Genomic DNA, 24,290 nt, shown 5'->3' with positions numbered 1-24,290 from the left:
GTCGCTGACTAAGAATCCTCCCCTCTACCGTCACTGACAAAGTCTCTTCCATGACTGACGAAGAATCTCCCGCGTGCCGTCGCTGACGAAGAATCCTCCCCTCTACCGTCACTGACAAAGTCTCTTCCATGACTGACGAAGAATCTCCCGCGTGCCGTCGCTGACGAAGAATCCTCCCCCTACCGTCACTGACAAAGTCTCTTCCATGACTGACGAAGAATCTCCCGCGTGCCGTCGCTGACTAAGAATCCTCCCCTCTACCGTCACTGACATAGTCTCTTCCATGACTGACGAAGAATCTCCCGCGTGCCGTCGCTGACTAAGAATCCTCCCCTCTACCGTCACTGACATAGTCTCTTCCATGACTGACGAAGAATCTCCCGCGTGCCGTCGCTGACTAAGAATCCTCCCCTCTACCGTCACTGACAAAGTCTCTTCCATGACTGACGAAGAATCCCCCGCGTGCCGTCGCTGACTAAGAATCCCCCGCGTGCCAAGGCGCTTATCACGACTTCCCCGTGTTCTGTCAGCCGCTGCTAATTTGTGATTATTTTACAAGTAATTATTTAGGACATGTTCACACTTGAGTTTTTTTGGAGCTTATCCACACTAACAAGAGCCTAGAAAACGTGATCGTATGTTCAGAAGTTTTTTTCTACTTCTGACTTTGAAAGCCGCCTGGTGGAAGGAAGGGAAGTGCTGGTCGCATCTCTGCAGAGGCTCCTGATAGCATCTGCACGCTCGGCGGCGTCCAATCTGAAGGTGGCAAAAACTCCTATAGGGATGTTCACACTGCGTCTTTTTAGGTAGTCAAAAAAAGCTATTTATCAAGCCGAGAATCCTGAGGAATCACATCTTTTTCTCTGGAGTTTTGTAAAGCTGAAGTGTCTTTTTTTGGTTATTTTTGGAATACTTTTTCCACCACCATTTTTTGTCAGCATTTTTTGAGAGTCTCTGTGTTTCCCTGCCATTTTTTGAGATCCACAAGAAATTAAGAAAACGTCTACAAAGTCCTCCAAAAAACACCCAGGGTTTCTTTAACCATTGACTTCTGTTGTGAAGTTTTGAACGTCTTCCCAGCGGAAACGCCAGATGAACAGACGTCATTTCATTTGGCGTCTTTAAAAGCCTGACCGTGACCGGAACTTTGTTCTTAAAAACAAATGAATGGGATTATTATTTCTAGCGTTTTTGTTGGCACTTTTTTCAACATCTTTATGAGTGGATCTCCTGAAAAATGTGAGAAAAAGACACCGTGTGAACATATCCAAAACGCTTCAGAAGATGAAGTACTACTCTGGAAACTTCTCAAAGAATGGGCGGAGCTGACGCAGTTTCCACTTGTCTGGCCCCAAAAAACTCTTCTTTACACAGCCTCAGGCTGCACTTACCTGTCTCCTAGTATACCCCACCCAAACCTGAAATGGCTGATAACAGAGAGCACATGGAGCAGCTATAGGAGTGCACATGATGCGGCTGAACATTATCACTTATTAGGAGTGAAGTTTTGGGGTGACTTTATTCCTACACTAGGGTATAGCAGGTCACAACACCATGTGAATCAATCCCTAGGAGAGTCGGCGGTCACTCTCTGATGGCTGAACAGATAATGAATGCAGTCACATGACACGGGTCCCCCTCTGTGGCGTGTGGGGCCCCTGTTCTCGGGCTCCTTTAATCAGTCAGTCCAAGTATAGGAAGGTGGTCAGTGGTTTCAGGACCTACATCACATGATCTCAGCCATCACCTGCGACCACGCTTCACTGCCAGACGTGCAGGGTTACTTCTTCACCATCACCTCCTCTATGTACCTCGAAAAGTCCAGGTCCTCCTGATCGATGGACATGGTCATAAAGTCTGGAGCTGCAAAGGGATGAATGAACCTGGAGATGGGAAGACATTATTATCGTAGACAAATCATTCTATTGTCATCTGGAAGCCATCAACAAGCTGCTGATAACCAATCTTTTATTCTGCCTGTACATAGTAAAATTTTAAGCACCAACAGGACCAGACTGTGCAGGATTATCAAACAGACATAGAAAAGTGTATACATTTTGGCCAAAAACATAAAATCTGCTGCTGGTGATGGAGCCTGACTGCTGGTGCTCTCCACTTGTGACATTCACAACGGCATGGAAGCTGTGTACTACAAACTACTCAAACTTCCTGGATGAGTGGTCCTCCTGAGATTATGAGCTTTCTCATGTGCAGATAGCCTACATGCTGATAGTTTACAGTTACAAGTTGACTTCATTTTTGGAAGTGAAGTGTTACAGAGCGTTGTTGTGTTTTCCCGATTTCAGGATGTCACATCTGTTAGCTGAAGGTGGAGTGTCAGTTTTAGATAAGTAGGTGAACCCTATAGATATGGCTAGATAATGGTATAAGGAACGTACCGCACGTATCCGGATAACTCGTGTAACCGCGCTGTCCGGGTCTTAACAACCTGAAATAAAAATACAAAATCTTTACAGGAACAAACTATAATCAGCTTATAATAAGACGGCATGTCGCAGCTTCTTAAATAGGAAGTTGAGCCCACAGAGCGACTGTCTTTACTGATATAGTATGTGACCCCCATCTCATCATATATAATTATACACCAAGAGAGGGACATGATATAAATGTATATAACCGAGCAGTAATCGGCCCTCATAGATTAGGAGGGGCTGGAAAAAGCACAGCTTCTCCTTTAAATGAGGCGTCCTGTTGGTCAGTGACTATTACATTCCTGAGCCTCGTTATCCCGCAGGATTACATTCACAGAATGTAGATTACGTTCATGTTATTAAAGCACTGGAGGGGGTTGGGTGTGGAGGAGACCTGCCGCAACGTGTATCGTATAGGGACGACCGTCTATGACCGACTTACCAGCAGCACCTCACTGGACTCCTCAATCTCCCCCTTCCAGATGTATCTGAGGAGCAAGAGAACATTAATGACAACCCCAAAGAAATGGCGTCCAGTAACTATCGCCGCGGCGTGACCATACCTATAGAAGGGCGGAAGTTGTAGTCCTCCCAGGGTCACAGGAGCATAACGCTGTAGCACCACTCAGCATTACTACTGATGTGTTCTGCTGACAACCAGCCTCTATGCCATGTGTGAGAGGTTGTCAGCCCCGCCCCCGGTGATGACATCACTGATATGATGTGATCATATGAGATCACACCCCTTATACTACAGCACCAACTCCTCATATACAGTGCATATAAAAAGTCTACAAACACTTTGTAAAAATGCAAGGTTTTTGCCATGTAAAAAGATCATACCAAGAATAATCATTTCAGCCCCCCCCCCCCCCACCTCTCCACCCCACCATCCCCCTTTAATGTTGCTCATAATCTGTACAAGTCCATTGAGGAACAAACTGACATAATTTTAAGGAGAAAAAAGGAAGAAATCTACAATAATGTAGTTGCAGAAGTGTGAGCACCCTCTTATAATTGGGAATATGGTTGTGCTCAGAATCAGCCTATTACATTTCCCCTCATGCTACATAGTAGTCAATGCACGGCCGCTGTCATTTACAGCGATTCTGATTAACCCCAGAGAAAAGCGTAGCTGTTCTAGGAGGATTTTCCTGACATTTTCTAGTCTGTAAACAGCTGACTAAACAGCAAAGGATCTCATTGTGGATAGTAGTCAGTCAGATGAAGGTGCAAAAACATTTCCCAGGCATTAGATCTACCTTGGACACTGTCAAGATGTCATTGAGAAGTGGCTTAAATTCAGTACTAGAGTGACAATACCGAGAACTGGACGCCCATCAAAAATTGGTGAGAAGAGAATTGGTCCTGAAGGCTGCCAAGAGGCCAACAGCAACATTAATCCCTTCACCCCCAAGCCTGTTTCCACTTTCATGACCAGGCCAAATTTTACAATTCCGACTAGTGTCACTTTATATGGTAATAACCTTGGAACGCTTCAGCGTTCTTTCGTGACATATTGTACTTTGTTGAAAATTTTGCAATTTTCATACTTTTAATTTTTAGGCTTTTAAAGCAGAGAATTATGTCACACAAAATAGTTAATAACATTTCCCACATGTCTACTAAAAATCAGCACAATTTTTGAAACATTTTTTTTTTAGGAAGTTAGAAGGGTTAAAAATTGATCAGCAATTTCTAATTTTTTCCAACAAAATTTACAAAACCATTTTTTTAGGGACCACATCACATTTGAAGTGACTTTGAGGGACTTATATGTCAGAAAATTCCCAAAATTGGCATCATTCTAAAAACTGCACCCCTCAAGTTGCTCAAAACCACATTCAAAAAGTTTATTAACCCTTCAGGTGCTTCACAGGAATTAATGGAATGTGGAAGGAAAAAATGAATATTTAACTTTTTTTTCACAAAAATTTTACTTTAGACCCCATTTTGTTATTTTCACAAGAGTAACAAGAGAAAATGGACCACAAAATTTGTTGTGCAATTTCTCCTGAGCACGCCGATAACCCATATGTGGGGGATAACTACTGTTTGGGAGCACTGGAAGGGAAGGAACACCGTTTGACTTTTTGAACGCAAAATTGTCTGGAATCAAGAGCGTACTCCATGTTGCATTTGGAGAGCCCCTGATGTGCCTAAACAGTGGAAACCCCCCACAAGTGACCCCATTTTGGAAACTAGACCCCCAAGGAATGTATCTAGATGTGTGGTGAGCACATTGAATCCCCAGGTGCATCACATAAGTTTATAATGTTGATCTGTGAAAAAAAAAAAAAATCAAATTTTTCCCACAAAATGTATTTTAGCCCCATTTTTTTTTTATTTTCACAAGGGTAACAGGAGAACTTGCACCATACAATTTGTTGTGCGATTTCTCCTGAGTAAGCCAATACCCCATATGTGGGGGAGAACTACTTTTGAGACATAGTGCAAAGCTCAGAAGGGAAGAAGCGCCATATTCGAGTTCAGATTTTGTAGGAAAGGTTTGCGGGTGCCATGTCACATTGGCAGAGCCCCTGAGGTACCAGAACAGCAGACCCCCCCATAAGTGATCTCATTTTACAAACTACACCTCTCAATGAATTCATCTAGGGGTGCAGTGAGTATCTTGACACGACTTGTGCCTCACAGAAATTTATACCATTCGGCGATGAAGAAAGAATAATTACATTTTTACAGCAAATGTGTTGTGTTACCCTCAAATTTGTAATTTTTATAAGGGCTAGTAAGAAAAAATGGACCTCTCAGTTTGTTATACAATTTCTTCTGAGAACACCAATACCATGTAATCGGGAATTACTTTTGAGGCACAGTGAAAAACTTAGAAGGGAAGTAGCAGCAATGTAGCCAGGGCGCCGATCGGAGGGCAGAGGGAGTCCCCTCGATATCGATCGCAGCATTTAGAGGGATAAACTGCTGGGAGCGGAGGAATTTCACCTTTCAACACAAAAATGTCACACACATTGTGGGAAAGACTAAGTGCAACATGAAGGGATGAGGGGAAGGAAGCCCAGACACTAGAGAAAGAGGGAGTGGAGACCCCTAGGCAGATCTAATAACACCCTGACTACCCTACCGTCCCTATATTGGTTCCACACCAATCGCCGAGCAGGAAACCTAAGCCCTGTATATCCCTAGAGCTAGGCCCTAGATAGGGAGGGGGGGGTGAGCATTGGTCAGTCCCCACTAAAAACTAAAGACAACAAGGGAGACAAACAAAGCGGGAAAACTTAACTTGAGCAGACACCAGATACATAACACTAAACGTCCTCCAAGGGCACCAGACAGGAAGCTAGCCGACTGCTATAGCTTCAAGCCTTCCACAAGGGAAAAAAGAGAATATCACTGGCGACTCCCTGAAGCAGACTGAGGGTTTATAAACAACCAGACCAGGGTGTATATCAATCAGAGCAGGAGAGAGGTTGCTGCTGGGTCCAAAAGTCAGAAGGATTAAGAAGGTCTCTGCAATGCCAAACGCAGTGACCTTCTGCAACCAAATGCAGAGTGACTATCTGTTACATCTGAAACACCTGTGACAGTATCCCTCCTTCTACTAGTGGCCTCTGGACACTCAGGACCAGGTTTCTCAGGATAAGAGGTGTAGAATGAAGGAATCAGCCTGGGAGCATTCACCTCTGATGCTGAAACCCACATCCTTTCCCCTGGACCATAGCCCTTCCAGTGCACCAAATATTGTAGGGAACGACGTTGGAGATGAGAATCTAAAACCCTCGATACCTGAAACTCCAGATTACCATCAACCGTTATTGGGGGCAGCGGTAGGGGTGAGGACTCAAGAGGTTCGACATATTTCTTGAGCAGAGACCTGTGAAAGACATTGTGGATCTTAAGGGCCTGAGGAAGCTCAATACAAAACACTGCTGAGCTTATGATGGCTGTTATTTTATAGGGACCAATAAATCTAGGTCCCAGCCTCCAAGAAGGAACCTTCAACTTGATATTCCTGGTAGACAACCACACAAAGTCCTTCACATTCAGGTCCGGACCTGGCAAGCTTTTCCTGTCAGCCATATGTTTGTACCGGTCTCCCACGATCTTCAAATTACTCAGAACCCCCCCCCCCGCCACACAGAGGAGGGCAACAAAGCAAAACGTTCTTCCTCATGAACTCCCGAAGCCCCTCCCCCACTAAAAGTACCAAACTGTGAATGGTAACCGTATGCACCAAAGAACGGTGACCTGCTGGTAGATTCTTGACAATGATTATTAATAGCAAATTCTGCCAGCGGTAAGTAGGATGCCCAATCCTCCTGATTTTCGGAGACAAAACACCTGAGGTAAGTCTCCAAATTCTGATTAACGAATAACAGTGGTTAGCACTGCAGCCTTGCAGCGCTGGGGTCCTGGGTTCAAATCCCACCAAGGACAACAGGAGGAATTTGCAAGGAGTTTGTATGTTCTCCCTGTGTTTGCATGGGTTTCCTCCGGGTTCTCCAGTTTCCTCCCACACTCCAAAGACATACTGATAGGGAATGTAGATTGTAAGCCCCACCGTGCCCATAATGTCTGTAAATTGTCTGAATTGTAATGCGCTTCGGAATATGTTGGCGCTATATTAATAAAAAGATTATTATTAACTTTAGAACGCGCGCAAATACTACAAGCAGATACGTGTTCAACCACATCCTGATGCAACCCCGGCCACCAAAAATGATGAGAAAGGAGGTCTCCAGTTGCTTTACCACCTGGATGACCAGCAAGCACAGAGTTATGATCCTTAATTACTTTGCGGCACAGTTTAGATGGTACAAAAATAACGTTCCTGAGGGGCAGGAGGCAGGGGCGTAACCCTGGGCCTCCAACACCTCACCCTCCAGTTCAGGGTACAATGCTGAAATGACTACCCCCTTCTGCAAAATCGGGGCAGGGTTCTCATGGTCACCACCACCAAGCAAGCTCCGGGACAAAGCATCAGCCTTGACATTTTTGACCCCTGGATGGAAAGTGACAACAAAATTGAACCTAGTAAAATACAGGGACCATATAGCTTGCCTAGGGTTGAGATGTTTAGATGATTGAAGATATGACAGGTTCTTATTGTCAGTGATAACAGTAATAGGATGGACAGCCCCCTCCAACCAATGTCGCCATTCTTCGAACGCAAATTTAATCGCCAAAAGCTCCCTATTACCCACGTCATAATTTCTCTCAGCCGAAGATAATTTTTTAGAAAAGAAGGCGCATGGACGCCATTTACCAGGGGACGGACCCTGAGACAACACATCCCCAACCACCACCTCCGACGCATCATCTTCCACAATAAAGGATTGGAAAACATCGGGTTGACTGAGTATAGGTGCCGTGTCAAAACAGCTCTTTAGGGAGGTAAAAGCCTGCAGAGCGGCTTCCGACCGTTTGGAAAAATCAGACCTCTTCTTTATCATGTCAGTAATCTCCCCACTCAATGATCTACCTGGATTGCCAATCCACCAACGGATTATGTTTCACCAACCAGGGTAGACCCAACACAATTGGGGTGGGAAGACCGTCAAGGACATGGCAAGGAATTATCTCACAATGGACCAACCCCACCCTCCATTTTACACCATGTACAAGCTGAGTCAGAGCTCTCTGTGCAAGTGGCGCTGAGTTGATGGCAAAGATGGGAATGAGCTTAGCTAAGTACAGCAAGCAAGACCATGAGTTCTCACAAACTCAGCATCAACCATGCCGACTCCAGCTCCACTGTCAACAAACACAGAATTTTCTCGGTTTTGCTCTCTAGCACCACCTCTGCTGTCATGACAAACCGGGAACTGCAGGTTGACAATAAATGCACCCCTTGCATATCCAACTCCAGACTACCAAGGGTTAATCGAGTTTCCTTTTGCTTAGGAATCAAAGGACAGGCCCCAATAAAATGTCCCTTTTTTCCACAAAAAAACCACTCGCCCTTCTTTTTGCGGATCTCCGGGTAAATGTATGATGCAGAGGCACCCCCTAACTGCATGGGCTCTTCCACCTCCCCCCGTACTGGTTCACTGACAGACCGCCCGCCGGCAAAAGAGCATTACACCGAAGTCTCCGGAGAAGGTGGTCTCACCCACATATCCTGAAGGCGTCTATGAACACGTATAGCCAAAGACATGGCAGCCTCCAAGGACTCTGGAGTTTCATACACTGCCAAAGCATCTTTCAACTTTTCAGTAAGCCCTGACAAAATTGGCTTCTAAGAGCTGGGTCATTCCATTTTGTATCAGTTGCCCATCTGCGGAATTCGGAGCTGTACGTCTCCACTTACTGATTTCCTCGATTAATGCAACGCAGCCTGGACTCAGCCAAGGAGATTCGGTTAGGGTCATCATAAATGAGGGTTAGCGCTCTGAAAAACCCCTCCACAGACTGGAGACAAACTGAACCCTGTGGCAAAGAGAAAGTCCAGGATTGAGGATCCTTGCAGCAGTGAGATCACAATCCCCACTCGCTTTGCCTGGTCTCTGGAGGAGTAAGTTCAAAATACAGATTGCAAGCTTCCTTGAACACAAAAAAAACTTGTCCCTACCTCCTGAAAACCTATCTGGGAGAGCATGCTTGGGTTCAAGCTGGACCGGCCTACCTGCGGAGACACCAATATTAGGGACCTGCAGCCGCTGTTGCTGAACCTCATTGCGGAGGTCAGTCACCTCCAGAGACAGCCTGTGCACCTACTCTGGCAGCTCAGCAATGGGATCCATGAACTAAGAAAAAACAACCACACCAGGAAAAAAAAAACACACACAAAAAAAAGTTTGTTTTTTTTTAGTTTTTTTTTTTACTTATGCACGACCAGTGATAATATCACGCACAGTATGGGAAATACTAAGTGCAACATGAAGGGATGAGGGGAAAGTGGGAGTGGAGACACCTAGGCAGATCTTATCATACCCCGCCTACCCTACCATCCCTATATTGGTTCCACACCAATCGCCAAGCTGAAAACCTAATCCCTGTATATACCTAGAGCTAGGCCCTGGAAAAGGAGGGAGGAGCACTGGTCAGTCTCCACTAAAGACAACAAGGGAGACAAACAAAGGGGGAAAACTTAGCTTGAGCAGACACCAGAGAGATAACACTAAACGTCCTCCAAGGGTACCAGACAGGATACTAGCCGACTGTTATAGCTCCAAGCCTTCACAGGGGAAAAATGAGAATATCACTGGTGACTCCCTGAAGCAGACTGAGAGTTTATAAACACCCAGACCACAGTGTGTGTCAATCAGAGCAGGAGGGAGGTTGTCGCTGGGTCCAAAAGTCAGATTAAGAAGGCGTCTGCAATGCCAAACGCAGTGACCTTCTGCAGCCAGATGCAGAGCGACTGTCTGTTACATCTGACACACCCGTGACAAACAATGACTCTAAGCAATCTCCAAATCACCAAAAGAACAGCTTCAACAGAAGAAAATGAAAGTTCTGGAATGGCAGAGCCCAGACCTGAACCAAGTGACAATCTGTGGTGACCTGAAGAGGGCAATCTGACAAATGTAGAGCTACTGCAAGGAGGGGCAGGCAAAGATCACCAATTCTAGATGTGCCATGCTGATAGACTCCAACCCCAAAAAACTGAATGCTGCCAGAAAGTCACAGGGGACTGCAGCAAAGTATCAGTGTGAGGCCACGTTCACATGTTCAGTATTTGGTCAGTATTTATAAGCCAAAATCAGTAGTGAGTGAAAAATGCAGAAATGGTGACGTGTTTCTATTCTAACTTTCCACTCCTGGTTTTGGCTTACAAATACTAATGTAAAATACTGACCAAATGCTTAATGTGTAAACGTGGCCCATGGGTGTACAAATTTAAATTTTCCACCTGAAAAAATTTCAGTTTTTCTCAGTGAATTTGTACAGATTATGAGCGACATTAAAAGTGTGTGTGTGTGTGTGTGGTGGGGGGATTCTGAAATGATTCTTCTACATGACAAACACCTGGGATTTTAACAAGGGCGTGTAGACTTTATATGCACTGTATTACTGCTGACAACCAGCCTCTATATCATGTGTTAAAGGTTGTCAGCCCCACCCCTTACTCGGGAAACATGATTATCCTGGGGGATGTATATTAGGAGCCCCCTCTCTCTCTCTGACTGAAGAGTCAGTGTGAATAATTCATGGCTGTTCTTGCTGTACTCACAGTGATGAGCTTTTTGGCATAATGTTCACAGTAGCAGCCAGCTTTTTCTCCAATATGCCCCTAGGGAAACAAAAACAGCAAACATGAAGGAGTTAAAGCAGGGATCTGATCCACACACCCTATCCTCCAAAAGTAACTGTCCTGAAACACGAGAGGTCTCACTACACTATAAATGAGTAATGACAGATGCATTCTCGGTGATGGCACTTCTTATCACTAGTGATGGATAGGCGGCATTCTCAGTGATGTCACCGCTGATCTCTAGTGATGGATAGGTGGCATTCTCAGTGATGTCACCTCTGATCTCTAGTGATGGATAGGCAGCATTCTCAGTGATGTCACCGCTGATCTCTAGTGATGGATAGGAGGCATTCTCAGTGATGTCACCGCTGATCTCTAGTGATGGATAGGCGGCATTCTCAGTGATGTCACCGCTGATCTCTAGTGATGGATAGGCGGCATACTCAGTGATGTCACCGCTGATCTCTAGTGATGGATAGGTGGCATTCTCAGTGATGTCACCGCTGATCTCTAGTGATGGATAGGCAGCATTCTCAGTGATGTCACCGCTGATCTCTAGTGATGGATAGGCGGCATACTCAGTGATGTCACCGCTGATCTCTAGTGATGGATAGGCAGCATTCTCAGTGATGTCACCTCTGATCTCTAGTGATGGATAGGCGGCATTCTCAGTGATGTCACCGCTGATCTCTAGTGATGGACAGGCGGCATTCTCAGTGATGTCACCGCTGATCTCTAGTGATGGATAGGCGGCATTCTCAGTGATGTCACCGCTGATCTCTAGTGATGGATAGGCGGCATTCTCAGTGATGTCACTGCTGATCTCTAGTGATGGACAGGCGGCATTCTCAGTGATGTCACCGCTGATCTCTAGTGATGGATAGGCGGCATTCTCAGTGATGTCACCGCTGATCTCTAGTGATGGATAGGCGGCATTCTCAGTGATGTCACCGCTGATCTCTAGTGATGGATAGGCGGCATTCTCAGTGATGTCACCGCTGACCTCTAGTGATGGATAGGGGGCATTCTCAGTGATGTCACTGCTGATCTCTAGTGATGGATAGGCGGCATTCTCAGTGATGTCACCGCTGATCTCTAGTGATGGATAGGTGGCATTCTCAGTGATGTCACCGCTGATCTCTAGTGATGGATAGGCGGCATTCTCAGTGATGTCACCGCTAATCTCTAGTGATGGATAGGTGGCATTCTCAGTGATGTCACCGCTGATCTCTAGTGATGGATAGGCGGCATTCTCAGTGATGTCACCGCTGATCTCTAGTGATGGATAGGCGGCATTCTCAGTGATGTCACCGCTGATCTCTAGTGATGGATAGGTGGCATTCTCAGTGATGTCACCGCTGATCTCTAGTGATGGATAGGTGGCATTCTCAGTGATGTCACCGCTGATCTCTAGTGATGGATAGGGGGCATTCTCAGTGATGTCACCGTTGATCTCTAGTGATGGATAGGCGACATTCTCAGTGATGTCACCGCTGATCTCTAGTGATGGATAGGTGGCATTCTCAGTGATGTCACCGCTGATCTCTAGTGATGGATAGGGGGCATTCTCAGTGATGTCACCGTTGATCTCTAGTGATGGATAGGCGGCATTCTCAGTGATGTCACCGCTAATCTCTAGTGATGGATAGGTGGCATTCTCAGTGATGTCACCGCTGATCTCTAGTGATGGATAGGCGGCATTCTCAGTGATGTCACCGCTGATCTCTAGTGATGGATAGGCGGCATTCTCAGTGATGTCACCGCTGATCTCTAGTGATGGATAGGCAGCATTCTCAGTGATGTCACCGCTGATCTCTAGTGATGGATAGGTGGCATTCTCAGTGATGTCACCGCTGATCTCTAGTGATGGATAGGAGGCATTCTCAGTGATGTCACCGCTGATCTCTAGTGATGGATAGGCGGCATTCTCAGTGATGTCACCGCTGATCTCTAGTGATGGATAGGCAGCATTCTCAGTGAAGTCACCGCTGATCTCTAGTGATGGATAGGCAGCATTCTCAGTGATGTCACCGCTGATCTCTAGTGATGGATAGGAGGCATTCTCAGTGATGGATAGGCAGCATTCTCAGTGATGTCACCGCTGATCTCTAGTGATGGATAGGAGGCATTCTCAGTGATGTCACCGCTGATCTCTAGTGATGGATAGGCGGCATTCTCAGTGACGTCACCGCTGATCTCTAGTGATGGATAGGCGGCATTCTCAGTGATGTCACCGCTGATCTCTAGTGATGGATAGGCGGCATTCTCAGTGATGTCACCGTTGATCTCTAGTGATGGATAGGCGGCATTCTCAGTGATGTCACCGCTGATCTCTAGTGATGGATAGGCGGCATTCTCAGTGATGTCACCTCTGATCTCTAGTGATGGATAGGCGGCATTCTCAGTGATGTCACCTCTGATCTCTAGTGATGGATAGGCGGCATTCTCAGTGATGTCACCGCTGATCTCTAGTGATGGATAGGCGGCATTCTCAGTGATGTCACTGCTGATCTCTAGTGATGGACAGGCGGCATTCTCAGTGATGTCACCGCTGATCTCTAGTGATGGACAGGCGGCATTCTCAGTGATGTCACCGCTGATCTCTAGTGATGGATAGGCGGCATTCTCAGTGATGTCACCGCTGATCTCTAGTGATGGATAGGCGGCATTCTCAGTGATGTCACTGCTGATCTCTAGTGATGGACAGGCGGCATTCTCAGTGATGTCACCGCTGATCTCTAGTGATGGATAGGCGGCATTCTCAGTGATGTCACCGCTGATCTCTAGTGATGGATAGGCGGCATTCTCAGTGATGTCACCGCTGATCTCTAGTGATGGATAGGTGGCATTCTCAGTGATGTCACCGCTGATCTCTAGTGATGGATAGGGGGCATTCTCAGTGATGTCACTGCTGATCTCTAGTGATGGATAGGCGGCATTCTCAGTGATGTCACCGCTAATCTCTAGTGATGGATAGGCGGCATTCTCAGTGATGTCACCGCTGATCTCTAGTGATGGATAGGCGGCATTCTCAGTGATGTCACCGCTGATCTCTAGTGATGGATAGGTGGCATTCTCAGTGATGTCACCGCTGATCTCTAGTGATGGATAGGGGGCATTCTCAGTGATGTCACCGCTGATCTCTAGTGATGGATAGGTGGCATTCTCAGTGATGTCACCGCTGATCTCTAGTGATGGATAGGAGGCATTCTCAGTGATGTCACCGCTGATCTCTAGTGATGGATAGGAGGCATTCTCAGTGATGTCACCGCTGATCTCTAGTGATGGATAGGCGGCATTCTCAGTGATGTCACCGCTGATCTCTAGTGATGGATAGGCGGCATTCACAGTGATGTCACTGCTGTTCTCTAGTGATGGATAGGCGGCATTCTCAGTGATGTCACCGCTGATCTCTAGTGATGGATAGGAGGCATTCTCAGTGATGTCACCGTTGATCTCTAGTGATGGATAGGCAGCATTCTCAGTGATGTCACCTCTGATCTCTAGTGATGGATAGGCGGCATTCTCAGTGATGTCACCGCTGATCTCTAGTGATGGATAGGCGGCATTCTCAGTGATGTCACCGCTGATCGCTAGTGATGGATAGGCGGCATTCTCAGTGATGTCACTGCTGATCTCTAGTGATGGATAGGCGGCATTCTCAGTGATGTCACCGCTGATCTCTAGTGATGAATAGGAGGCATTCTCAGTGTTGTCACCGCTGATCTCTAGTGATGGACAGGCGGCATTCTCAGTGATGTCACCGCTGATCTCTAGTGATGGACAGGCGGCATTCTCAGTGATGTCACCGTTGATCTCTAGTGATGGACAGGCGGCATTCTCAGTGATGTCACCTCTGATCTCTAGTGATGGATAGGCGGCATTCTCAGTGATGTCACCGCTGATCTCTAGTGATGGATAGGTGGCATTCTCAGTGATGTCACCTCTGATCTCTAGTGATGGATAGGCGGCATTCTCAGTGATGTCACTGCTGATCTCTAGTGATGGATAGGCGGCATTCTCAGTGATGTCACTGCTGATCTCTAGTGATGGATAGGCGGCATTCTCAGTGTTGTCACCGCTGATCTCTAGTGATGGACAGGCGGCATTCTCAGTGATGTCACCGTTGATCTCTAGTGATGGACAGGCGGCATTCTCAGTGATGTCACCTCTGATCTCTAGTGATGGATAGGCGGCATTCTCAGTGATGTCACCGCTGATCTCTAGTGATGGATAGGTGGCATTCTCAGTGATGTCACCTCTGATCTCTAGTGATGGATAGGCGGCATTCTCAGTGATGTCACCGCTGATCTCTAGTGATGGATAGGGGGCATTCTCAGTGATGTCACCGTTGATCTCTAGTGATGGATAGGCGGCATTCTCAGTGATGTCACCGCTAATCTCTAGTGATGGATAGGTGGCATTCTCAGTGATGTCACCGCTGATCTCTAGTGATGGATAGGCGGCATTCTCAGTGATGTCACCGCTGATCTCTAGTGATGGATAGGCGGCATTCTCAGTGATGTCACCGCTGATCTCTAGTGATGGATAGGCAGCATTCTCAGTGATGTCACCGCTGATCTCTAGTGATGGATAGGTGGCATTCTCAGTGATGTCACCGCTGATCTCTAGTGATGGATAGGAGGCATTCTCAGTGATGTCACCGCTGATCTCTAGTGATGGATAGGCGGCATTCTCAGTGATGTCACCGCTGATCTCTAGTGATGGATAGGCAGCATTCTCAGTGAAGTCACCGCTGATCTCTAGTGATGGATAGGCAGCATTCTCAGTGATGTCACCGCTGATCTCTAGTGATGGATAGGAGGCATTCTCAGTGATGGATAGGCAGCATTCTCAGTGATGTCACCGCTGATCTCTAGTGATGGATAGGAGGCATTCTCAGTGATGTCACCGCTGATCTCTAGTGATGGATAGGCGGCATTCTCAGTGACGTCACCGCTGATCTCTAGTGATGGATAGGCGGCATTCTCAGTGATGTCACCGCTGATCTCTAGTGATGGATAGGCGGCATTCTCAGTGATGTCACCGTTGATCTCTAGTGATGGATAGGCGGCATTCTCAGTGATGTCACCGCTGATCTCTAGTGATGGATAGGCGGCATTCTCAGTGATGTCACCTCTGATCTCTAGTGATGGATAGGCGGCATTCTCAGTGATGTCACCTCTGATCTCTAGTGATGGATAGGCGGCATTCTCAGTGATGTCACCGCTGATCTCTAGTGATGGATAGGCGGCATTCTCAGTGATGTCACTGCTGATCTCTAGTGATGGACAGGCGGCATTCTCAGTGATGTCACCGCTGATCTCTAGTGATGGACAGGCGGCATTCTCAGTGATGTCACCGCTGATCTCTAGTGATGGATAGGCGGCATTCTCAGTGATGTCACCGCTGATCTCTAGTGATGGATAGGCGGCATTCTCAGTGATGTCACTGCTGATCTCTAGTGATGGACAGGCGGCATTCTCAGTGATGTCACCGCTGATCTCTAGTGATGGATAGGCGGCATTCTCAGTGATGTCACCGCTGATCTCTAGTGATGGATAGGCGGCATTCTCAGTGATGTCACCGCTGATCTCTAGTGATGGATAGGTGGCATTCTCAGTGATGTCACCGCTGATCTCTAGTGATGGATAGGGGGCATTCTCAGTGATGTCACTGCTGATCTCTAGTGATGGATAGGCGGCATTCTCAGTGATGTCACCGCTAATCTCTAGTGATGGATAGGCGGCATTCTCAGTGATGTCACCGCTGATCTCTAGTGATGGATAGGCGGCATTCTCAGTGATGTCACCGCTGATCTCTAGTGATGGATAGGTGGCATTCTCAGTGATGTCACCGCTGATCTCTAGTGATGGATAGGGGGCATTCTCAGTGATGTCACCGCTGATCTCTAGTGATGGATAGGTGGCATTCTCAGTGATGTCACCGCTGATCTCTAGTGATGGATAGGAGGCATTCTCAGTGATGTCACCGCTGATCTCTAGTGATGGATAGGAGGCATTCTCAGTGATGTCACCGCTGATCTCTAGTGATGGATAGGCGGCATTCTCAGTGATGTCACCGCTGATCTCTAGTGATGGATAGGCGGCATTCACAGTGATGTCACTGCTGTTCTCTAGTGATGGATAGGCGGCATTCTCAGTGATGTCACCGCTGATCTCTAGTGATGGATAGGAGGCATTCTCAGTGATGTCACCGTTGATCTCTAGTGATGGATAGGCAGCATTCTCAGTGATGTCACCTCTGATCTCTAGTGATGGATAGGCGGCATTCTCAGTGATGTCACCGCTGATCTCTAGTGATGGATAGGCGGCATTCTCAGTGATGTCACCGCTGATCGCTAGTGATGGATAGGCGGCATTCTCAGTGATGTCACTGCTGATCTCTAGTGATGGATAGGCGGCATTCTCAGTGATGTCACCGCTGATCTCTAGTGATGAATAGGAGGCATTCTCAGTGTTGTCACCGCTGATCTCTAGTGATGGACAGGCGGCATTCTCAGTGATGTCACCGCTGATCTCTAGTGATGGACAGGCGGCATTCTCAGTGATGTCACCGTTGATCTCTAGTGATGGACAGGCGGCATTCTCAGTGATGTCACCTCTGATCTCTAGTGATGGATAGGCGGCATTCTCAGTGATGTCACCGCTGATCTCTAGTGATGGATAGGTGGCATTCTCAGTGATGTCACCTCTGATCTCTAGTGATGGATAGGCGGCATTCTCAGTGATGTCACTGCTGATCTCTAGTGATGGATAGGCGGCATTCTCAGTGATGTCACTGCTGATCTCTAGTGATGGATAGGCGGCATTCTCAGTGTTGTCACCGCTGATCTCTAGTGATGGACAGGCGGCATTCTCAGTGATGTCACCGTTGATCTCTAGTGATGGACAGGCGGCATTCTCAGTGATGTCACCTCTGATCTCTAGTGATGGATAGGCGGCATTCTCAGTGATGTCACCGCTGATCTCTAGTGATGGATAGGTGGCATTCTCAGTGATGTCACCTCTGATCTCTAGTGATGGATAGGCGGCATTCTCAGTGATGTCACTGCTGATCTCTAGTGATGGATAGGCGGCATTCTCAGTGATGTCGCCGCTGATCTCTAGTGATGGATAGGCGGCATTCTCAGTGATGTCGCCGCTGATCTCTAGTGATGGATAGGCGGCATTCTCAGTGATGTCACCTCTGATCTCTAGTGATGGATAGGCGGCATTCTCAGTGATGTCACCTCTGATCTCTAGTGATGGATAGGCGGCATTCTCAGTGATGTCACCGCTGATCTCTAGTAATGGATAGGAGGCATTCTCAGTGATGTCACCTCTGATCTCTAGTGATGGATAGGAGGCATTCTCAGTGATGTCACCGCTGATCTCTAGTGATGGATAGGCGGCATTCTCAGTGATGTCACCTCTGATCTCTAGTGATGGATAGGCGACATTCTCAGTGATGTCACCGCCGATCTCTAGTGATGGATAGGCGGCATTCTCAGTGATGTCACCGCCGATCTCTAGTGATGGATAGGCGGCATTCTCAGTGATGTCACCGCCGATCTCTAGTGATGGATAGGCGGCATTCTCAGTGATGTCACCGCCGATCTCTAGTGATGGATAGGCGGCATTCTCAGTGATGTCACCGCCGATCTCTAGTGATGGATAGGCGGCATTCTCAGTGATGTCACTGCTGATCTCTAGTGATGGATAGGAGGCATTCTCAGTGATGTCACCGCTGATCTCTAGTGATGGATAGGCGGCATTCTCAGTGATGTCACCGCTGATGTCTAGTGATGGATAGGCGGCATTCTCAGTGATGTCACTGCTGATCTCTAGTGATGGATAGGCGGCATTCTCAGTGATGTCACCGCTGATCTCTAGTGATGGACAGGCGGCATTCTCAGTGATGTCACCGCTGATCTCCAGTGATGGATAGGCGGCATTCTCAGTGATGTCACCGTTGATCTCTAGTGATGGACAGGCGGCATTCTCAGTGATGTCACCTCTGATCTCTAGTGATGGATAGGAGGCATTCTCAGTGATGTCACCGCTGATCTCTAGTGATAGATAGGCGGCATTCTCAGTGATGTCACCGCTGATCTCCAGTGATGGATAGGCGGCATTCTCAGTGATGTCACCGTTGATCTCTAGTGATGGACAGGCGGCATTCTCAGTGATGTCACCTCTGATCTCTAGTGATGGATAGGCGGCATTCTCAGTGATGTCACCGCCGATCTCTAGTGATGGATAGGCGGCATTCTCAGTGATGTCACTGCTGATCTCTAGTGATGGATAGGAGGCATTCTCAGTGATGTCACCGCTGATCTCTAGTGATGGATAGGCGGCATTCTCAGTGATGTCACCGCTGATGTCTAGTGATGGATAGGCGGCATTCTCAGTGATGTCACTGCTGATCTCTAGTGATGGATAGGCGGCATTCTCAGTGATGTCACCGCTGATCTCTAGTGATGGACAGGCGGCATTCTCAGTGATGTCACCGCTGATCTCCAGTGATGGATAGGCGGCATTCTCAGTGATGTCACCGTTGATCTCTAGTGATGGACAGGCGGCATTCTCAGTGATGTCACCTCTGATCTCTAGTGATGGATAGGAGGCATTCTCAGTGATGTCACCGCTGATCTCTAGTGATGGATAGGAGGCATTCTCAGTGATGTCACCGCTGATCTCTAGTGATGGATAGGCGGCATTCTCAGTGATGTCACCTCTGATCTCTAGTGATGGATAGGCGGCATTCTCAGTGATGTCACCGCTCATCTCTAGTGATGGATAGGCGGCATTCTCAGTGATGTCACCGCTGATCTCTAGTGATGGATAGACGGCATTCTCAGTGTTGTCACCGCTGATCTCTAGTGATGGATAGGCGGCATTCTCTGTGATGTCACCGCTGATCTCTAGTGATGGATAGGAGGCATTCTCAGTGATGTCACCGCTGATCTCTAGTGATGGATAGGCGGCATTCTCAGTGATGTCACCGCTGATCTCTAGTGATGGATAGGCGGCATTCTCAGTGATGTCACCGCTGATCTCTAGTGATGGATAGGCGGCATTCTCAGTGATGTCACCGCTGATCTCTAGTGATGGATAGGAGGCATTCTCAGTGATGTCACCGCTGATCTCTAGTGATGGATAGGCGGCATTCTCAGTGATGTCACTGCTGATCTCTAGTGATGGATAGGCGGCATTCTCAGTGATGTCACCGCTCATCTCTAGTGATGGATAGGCGGCATTCTCAGTGATGTCACCGCTGATCTCTAGTGATGGATAGGCGGCATTCTCTGTGATGTCACCGCTGATCTCTAGTGATGGATAGGCGGAATTCTCTGTGATGTCACCGCTGATCTCTAGTGATGGATAGGCGGCATTCTCAGTGATGTCACCGCTGATCTCTAGTGATGGATAGGCGGCATTCTCAGTGATGTCACCGCTGATCTCTAGTGATGGATAGGAGGCATTCTCAGTGATGTCACCGCTGATCTCTAGTGATGAATAGGAGGCATTCTCAGTGATGTCACCGCTGATCTCTAGTGATGGATAGGTGGCATTCTCGGTGATGGCACCTCTTATCACTAGTCATGGATAGGCGGCATTCTCAGTGATATCACTGCTGATCTCTATCTTGTCACCTATGATCACGTGTTACCTGGCAATCTCGCGGGCTATCTGCTCATTGGGGCAGTTGATGAGGGCAATGGAGTGCGATCCGGAGATGTAGCATCCAGTAATCGCTCCGTGGAGCTGCCAGTACGCGCTCCACAGGACGGGGTGCAGAAGAGACGATCCGACCATCACCTGAAACACAGACGCAATCACATCTTCAGGGTCATTCAGACAGATCGGTTGATCTTCAGTTCATGATATTTTAACCTATGATTGTAACTTAGAATGTTACAATTCACTGACATGGGGCAGAGATGTTGAAATGAATGAGTAACTGAAACAAATTCCGAAACTCAGATCACATCACTGGTCCCTAACTCAAGGTCATTGGGGGCCTTGATCATCCCGAGCACCTGATGTGGGGTAATGGGTTCTCTCCTGATAAAGGCGCTGTGGAAACTCCATGTTATCAGAGTGAAGCTCCAATGTCACCGGACCAGAGACTGCGGTCACTGCTGCACTCAGATCCATTACCTGGTAGAGTTCTGCGCAACTAGGACCCTGAGTGTCATATTGCAAATATGGGGTCTACTGACAGGAGGATGCTCTACTGATGCTCTACAGGATGTCTCCCCACTGATACTGTACAGGAGGACACTCTACTGACACTCTGTATGAGGACACGCTACTGAAATCTATAGGAGGACGCTCTCCAGGAGGACGATCTACAGGACGACTCTTCTAATGCTCTACAAGAGACTGCTCTGCACAACGACGCTCTACTGATGCTCTACAGAAGGACACTCTACAGGAGGACTCTCTGCACAAGGATACTCTACTGATGCTCTACAGAAGGACACTCTACAGGAGGACGCTCTGCACAAGGATACTCTACTGATGGTGTACAAGAGACTGCTCTATTGATTCTCTACAGGAGGACACACTGCACAAGGATGCTCTACAGGACGACTCCCAACTGATGCTGTACAGGAGGACGCTCTACTGATGCTCTGCATGAGGACACTCTACTGAAATCTACAGGAGGACGCTTTCCAGGAGGACTCTCTACTGATGCTCTACATGAGTACACTCTGCACAAGAACCCTACTGACGATCGACATGAGGACGCTCTACAATCGAGCACACTCTATCCCACTCTATAAGGACGCTCTACACAAGGACGCTCTATGAAGATGCCCTACAGGAGGACGCTCTACGAAGATACTCTACAGGAGGACGATCTACTGACACTACTGAAGCTCTACAGGAGGACACTCTACACAATGACATTCTACTAATGCTCTACAGGAGGGTGCTCTACAGTGCTGGCCAAAAGTATTGGCACCCCTGCAATTCTGTCAGATAATACTCAGTTTCTTCCTGAAAATGATTGCAATCACAAATTCTTTGGTATTATTCTCTTCATTTAATTTGTCTTCAATGAAAAAAACACAAAAAGAATTGTCCTAAAGCCAAATTGGATATAATTCCACACCAAACCTAAAAAAGGGGGTGGACAAAAGTATTGGCACCCTTTGAAAAATCATGCGATGCTTCTCTAATTCGTGTAATTAACAGCACCTGTAATTTACCTGTGGCACCTAACAGATGTTGGCAATAACTAAATCACACTTGCAGCCAGTTAACATGGATTAAAGATGACTCAACCTCTGTCCTGTGTCCTTGTGTGTACCACATTGAGCATGGAGAAAAGAAAGAAGACCAAAGAGCTGTCTGAGGACTTGAGAAACCAAATTGTGAGGAAGCATGAGCAATCTCAAGGCTACAAGTCCATCTCCAAAGACCAGAATGTTCCTGTGTCTTCCGTGCGCAGTGTCATCAAGAAGTTTAAAGCCCATGGCACTGTGGCTAACCTCCCTAGATGTGAATGGAAAAGAAAAATTGACGAGAGATTTCAACGCAAGATTGTGCGGATGGTGGATAAAGAACCTCAAGTAACATCCAAACAAGTTCAAGCTGCCCTGCAGTCCGAGGGTACAATAGTGTCAACCCGTACTATCCGCCGGCGTCTGAATGAAAAGGGACTGTATGGTAGGATACCCAGGAAGACTCCACTTCTTACCCCGAGACATAAAAAAGCCAGGCTGGAGTTTGCCAAAACTTACCTGAGAAAGCCTAAAACGTTTTGGAAGAATGTTCTCTGGTCAGATGAGACAAAAGTAGAGGTTTTTGGGAAAAAGCATCAACATAGAGTGTACAGGAAAAAAAAAGAGGCATTCAAAGAAAAGAACACGGTCCCTACAGTCAAACATGGCGGAGGTTCCCTGATGTTTTGGGGTTGCTTTGCTGCCTCTGGCACTGGACTGCTTGACCGTGTGCATGGCATTATGAAGTCTGAAGACTACCAACAAATTTTGCAGCATAATGTAAGGCCCAGTGTGAGAAAGCTGGGTCTCCCTCAGAGGTCATGGGTCTTCCAGCAGGACAATGACCCAAAACACACTTCCAAAAGCACTATAAAATGGTTTGAGAGAAAGCACTGGAGACTTCTAAGGTGACCAGCAATGAGTCCAGACCTGAATCCCATAGAACACCTCTGGAGAGATCTCAAAATGGCAGTTTAGAGAAGGCACCCTTCAAATATCAGGGACCTGGAGCAGTTTGCCAAAGAAGAATGGTCTACAATTCCAGCAGAGCATTGTAAGAAACTCATTGATGGTTACCGGAAGCGGTTGTTCACAGTTATTTTGGCTAAAGGTTGTGCAACCAAGTATTAGGCTGAGGGTGCCAATACTTTTGTCCGGCTCTTTTTTGGAGTTTTGTGTGAAATGATCAATGATTTGATTTTTGCTTCATTCTCTTTTGTGTTTTTTCCTTACAAGCAAATTAAATGAAGATAATAATACCAAAGAATTTGTGATTGCAATCATTTTCAGGAAGAAACTGAGTATTATCTGACAGAATTGCAGGGGTGCCAATACTTTTGGCCAGCACTGTATATGAAGACGCTTTATGAGGACGCTGTACCCAAGGACGTTCTCCTTGAACCCCATGTAAGTACTTTAGACACTGTGTTACATTGTGTCATGTGGGGAGTTCTAGTTTCAGATCTGCAGGTTATTATTTGGGGGTTCTGACAATCAGTAATTTTTGATCTCCATAAATGAATCACAAGTGCAGTTAATCAGTAACTTCAGGGGACATCGATGGTTGTTAATAATAACCCCTCCACTGCCAGCGCTGTGGAATGCATGGCAGGGGTTGTGCCAGGACACCAGATGCCAAGAATATTTACTAATTAACCCTGTACATTCCGCAGGCTGAGGACAGTTACCATCTCGGGAGAACAAGAAGAAAAGAGGCTCACCAGCACCGCAGTCATCCAGCCTGAGCGCAGCCAGTTCTGGGGGGGCGACTGACACCCCATGTTCACCGGCTGCCTGGCACACCTCCTTCCCTCATATCCATAGATGTACTGAGCTCGGCTTGCTGTGCTCCGCTCTTCTCACTTGTTGCTTCTGTCCTGAAGACCTAGTTGTCAGTCTCTATCCCTCCCTCTGCAGCACCCAGCAAATCCCCTGCTGTTTTCATGTGCTCAACCCTACGCCCTGTCATTACCAGCGCCTCTAGCTGTCACCCTCCTCTTCACGTCACCGGCTGCAAGGGTTAATGCACCAAGTACTACACTAGAGGTGTCTACATTTTGTAACTAGAGGGACTCTGTCAGCACAGAATGACTGTTCAAACCAAGTACAGGCGTTTGATGCATCATGGCGTGGCCACAAACTTAAATGTACCTTCCACCTGCTTGTCCCCCCTTCTTTGATTGACAGCTCTGGCTTCAGAGTCAAAGAAGGGCGGAGACAGATGGAAAACACGCAGGTGGGAAAGTGTACTGTAGCTAAACGTTAAACCGTGACATGGAGCACTGAGCGCCTGTACTTGGTTTGAACAGTGATTCTGTGCTGTCAGAGTCTTTTTAATAATCACCTGTCCTACAGTCGCTTCCCCTAGAAATGGCTGATAACAGGGAGTAATAGATTGTATTCTCCTGTCCTACAGTCGCCTCTCCCCAGTAATGGCTGATAACAG

General features: G+C 47.2%; 1 protein-coding gene across 1 annotated transcript; it reads right to left on the bottom strand.

The window, feature by feature from the left end:
* Positions 1 to 1,500: 1,500 nt before the first annotated feature.
* Positions 1,501 to 23,869, bottom strand: LOC141154616 (protein CutA homolog). Its single transcript, XM_073640810.1, has 6 exons — positions 23,566 to 23,869; positions 20,281 to 20,429; positions 10,585 to 10,644; positions 2,875 to 2,920; positions 2,400 to 2,449; positions 1,501 to 1,883 (listed from the first exon to the last, which is right to left on the bottom strand). The coding sequence occupies exons 1-6, from the start codon at positions 23,623 to 23,625 to the stop codon at positions 1,781 to 1,783; spliced, it is 468 nt and encodes a 155-aa protein (XP_073496911.1). The 5' UTR covers positions 23,626 to 23,869; the 3' UTR covers positions 1,501 to 1,780.
* Between the last annotated feature and the right edge of the window lie 421 nt (positions 23,870 to 24,290).

The sequence above is a fragment of the Phyllobates terribilis genome, unplaced genomic scaffold (genome assembly GCF_046119375.1).
Source record: "Phyllobates terribilis strain yellow unplaced genomic scaffold, ASM4611937v1 Scaffold_7__3_contigs__length_470593459, whole genome shotgun sequence".
NCBI lineage: Eukaryota > Metazoa > Chordata > Amphibia > Anura > Dendrobatidae > Phyllobates > Phyllobates terribilis.
The sequence above is the reverse complement of the archived record's forward strand: the minus strand, read 5'-3'. Positions and strand labels throughout refer to the sequence as shown.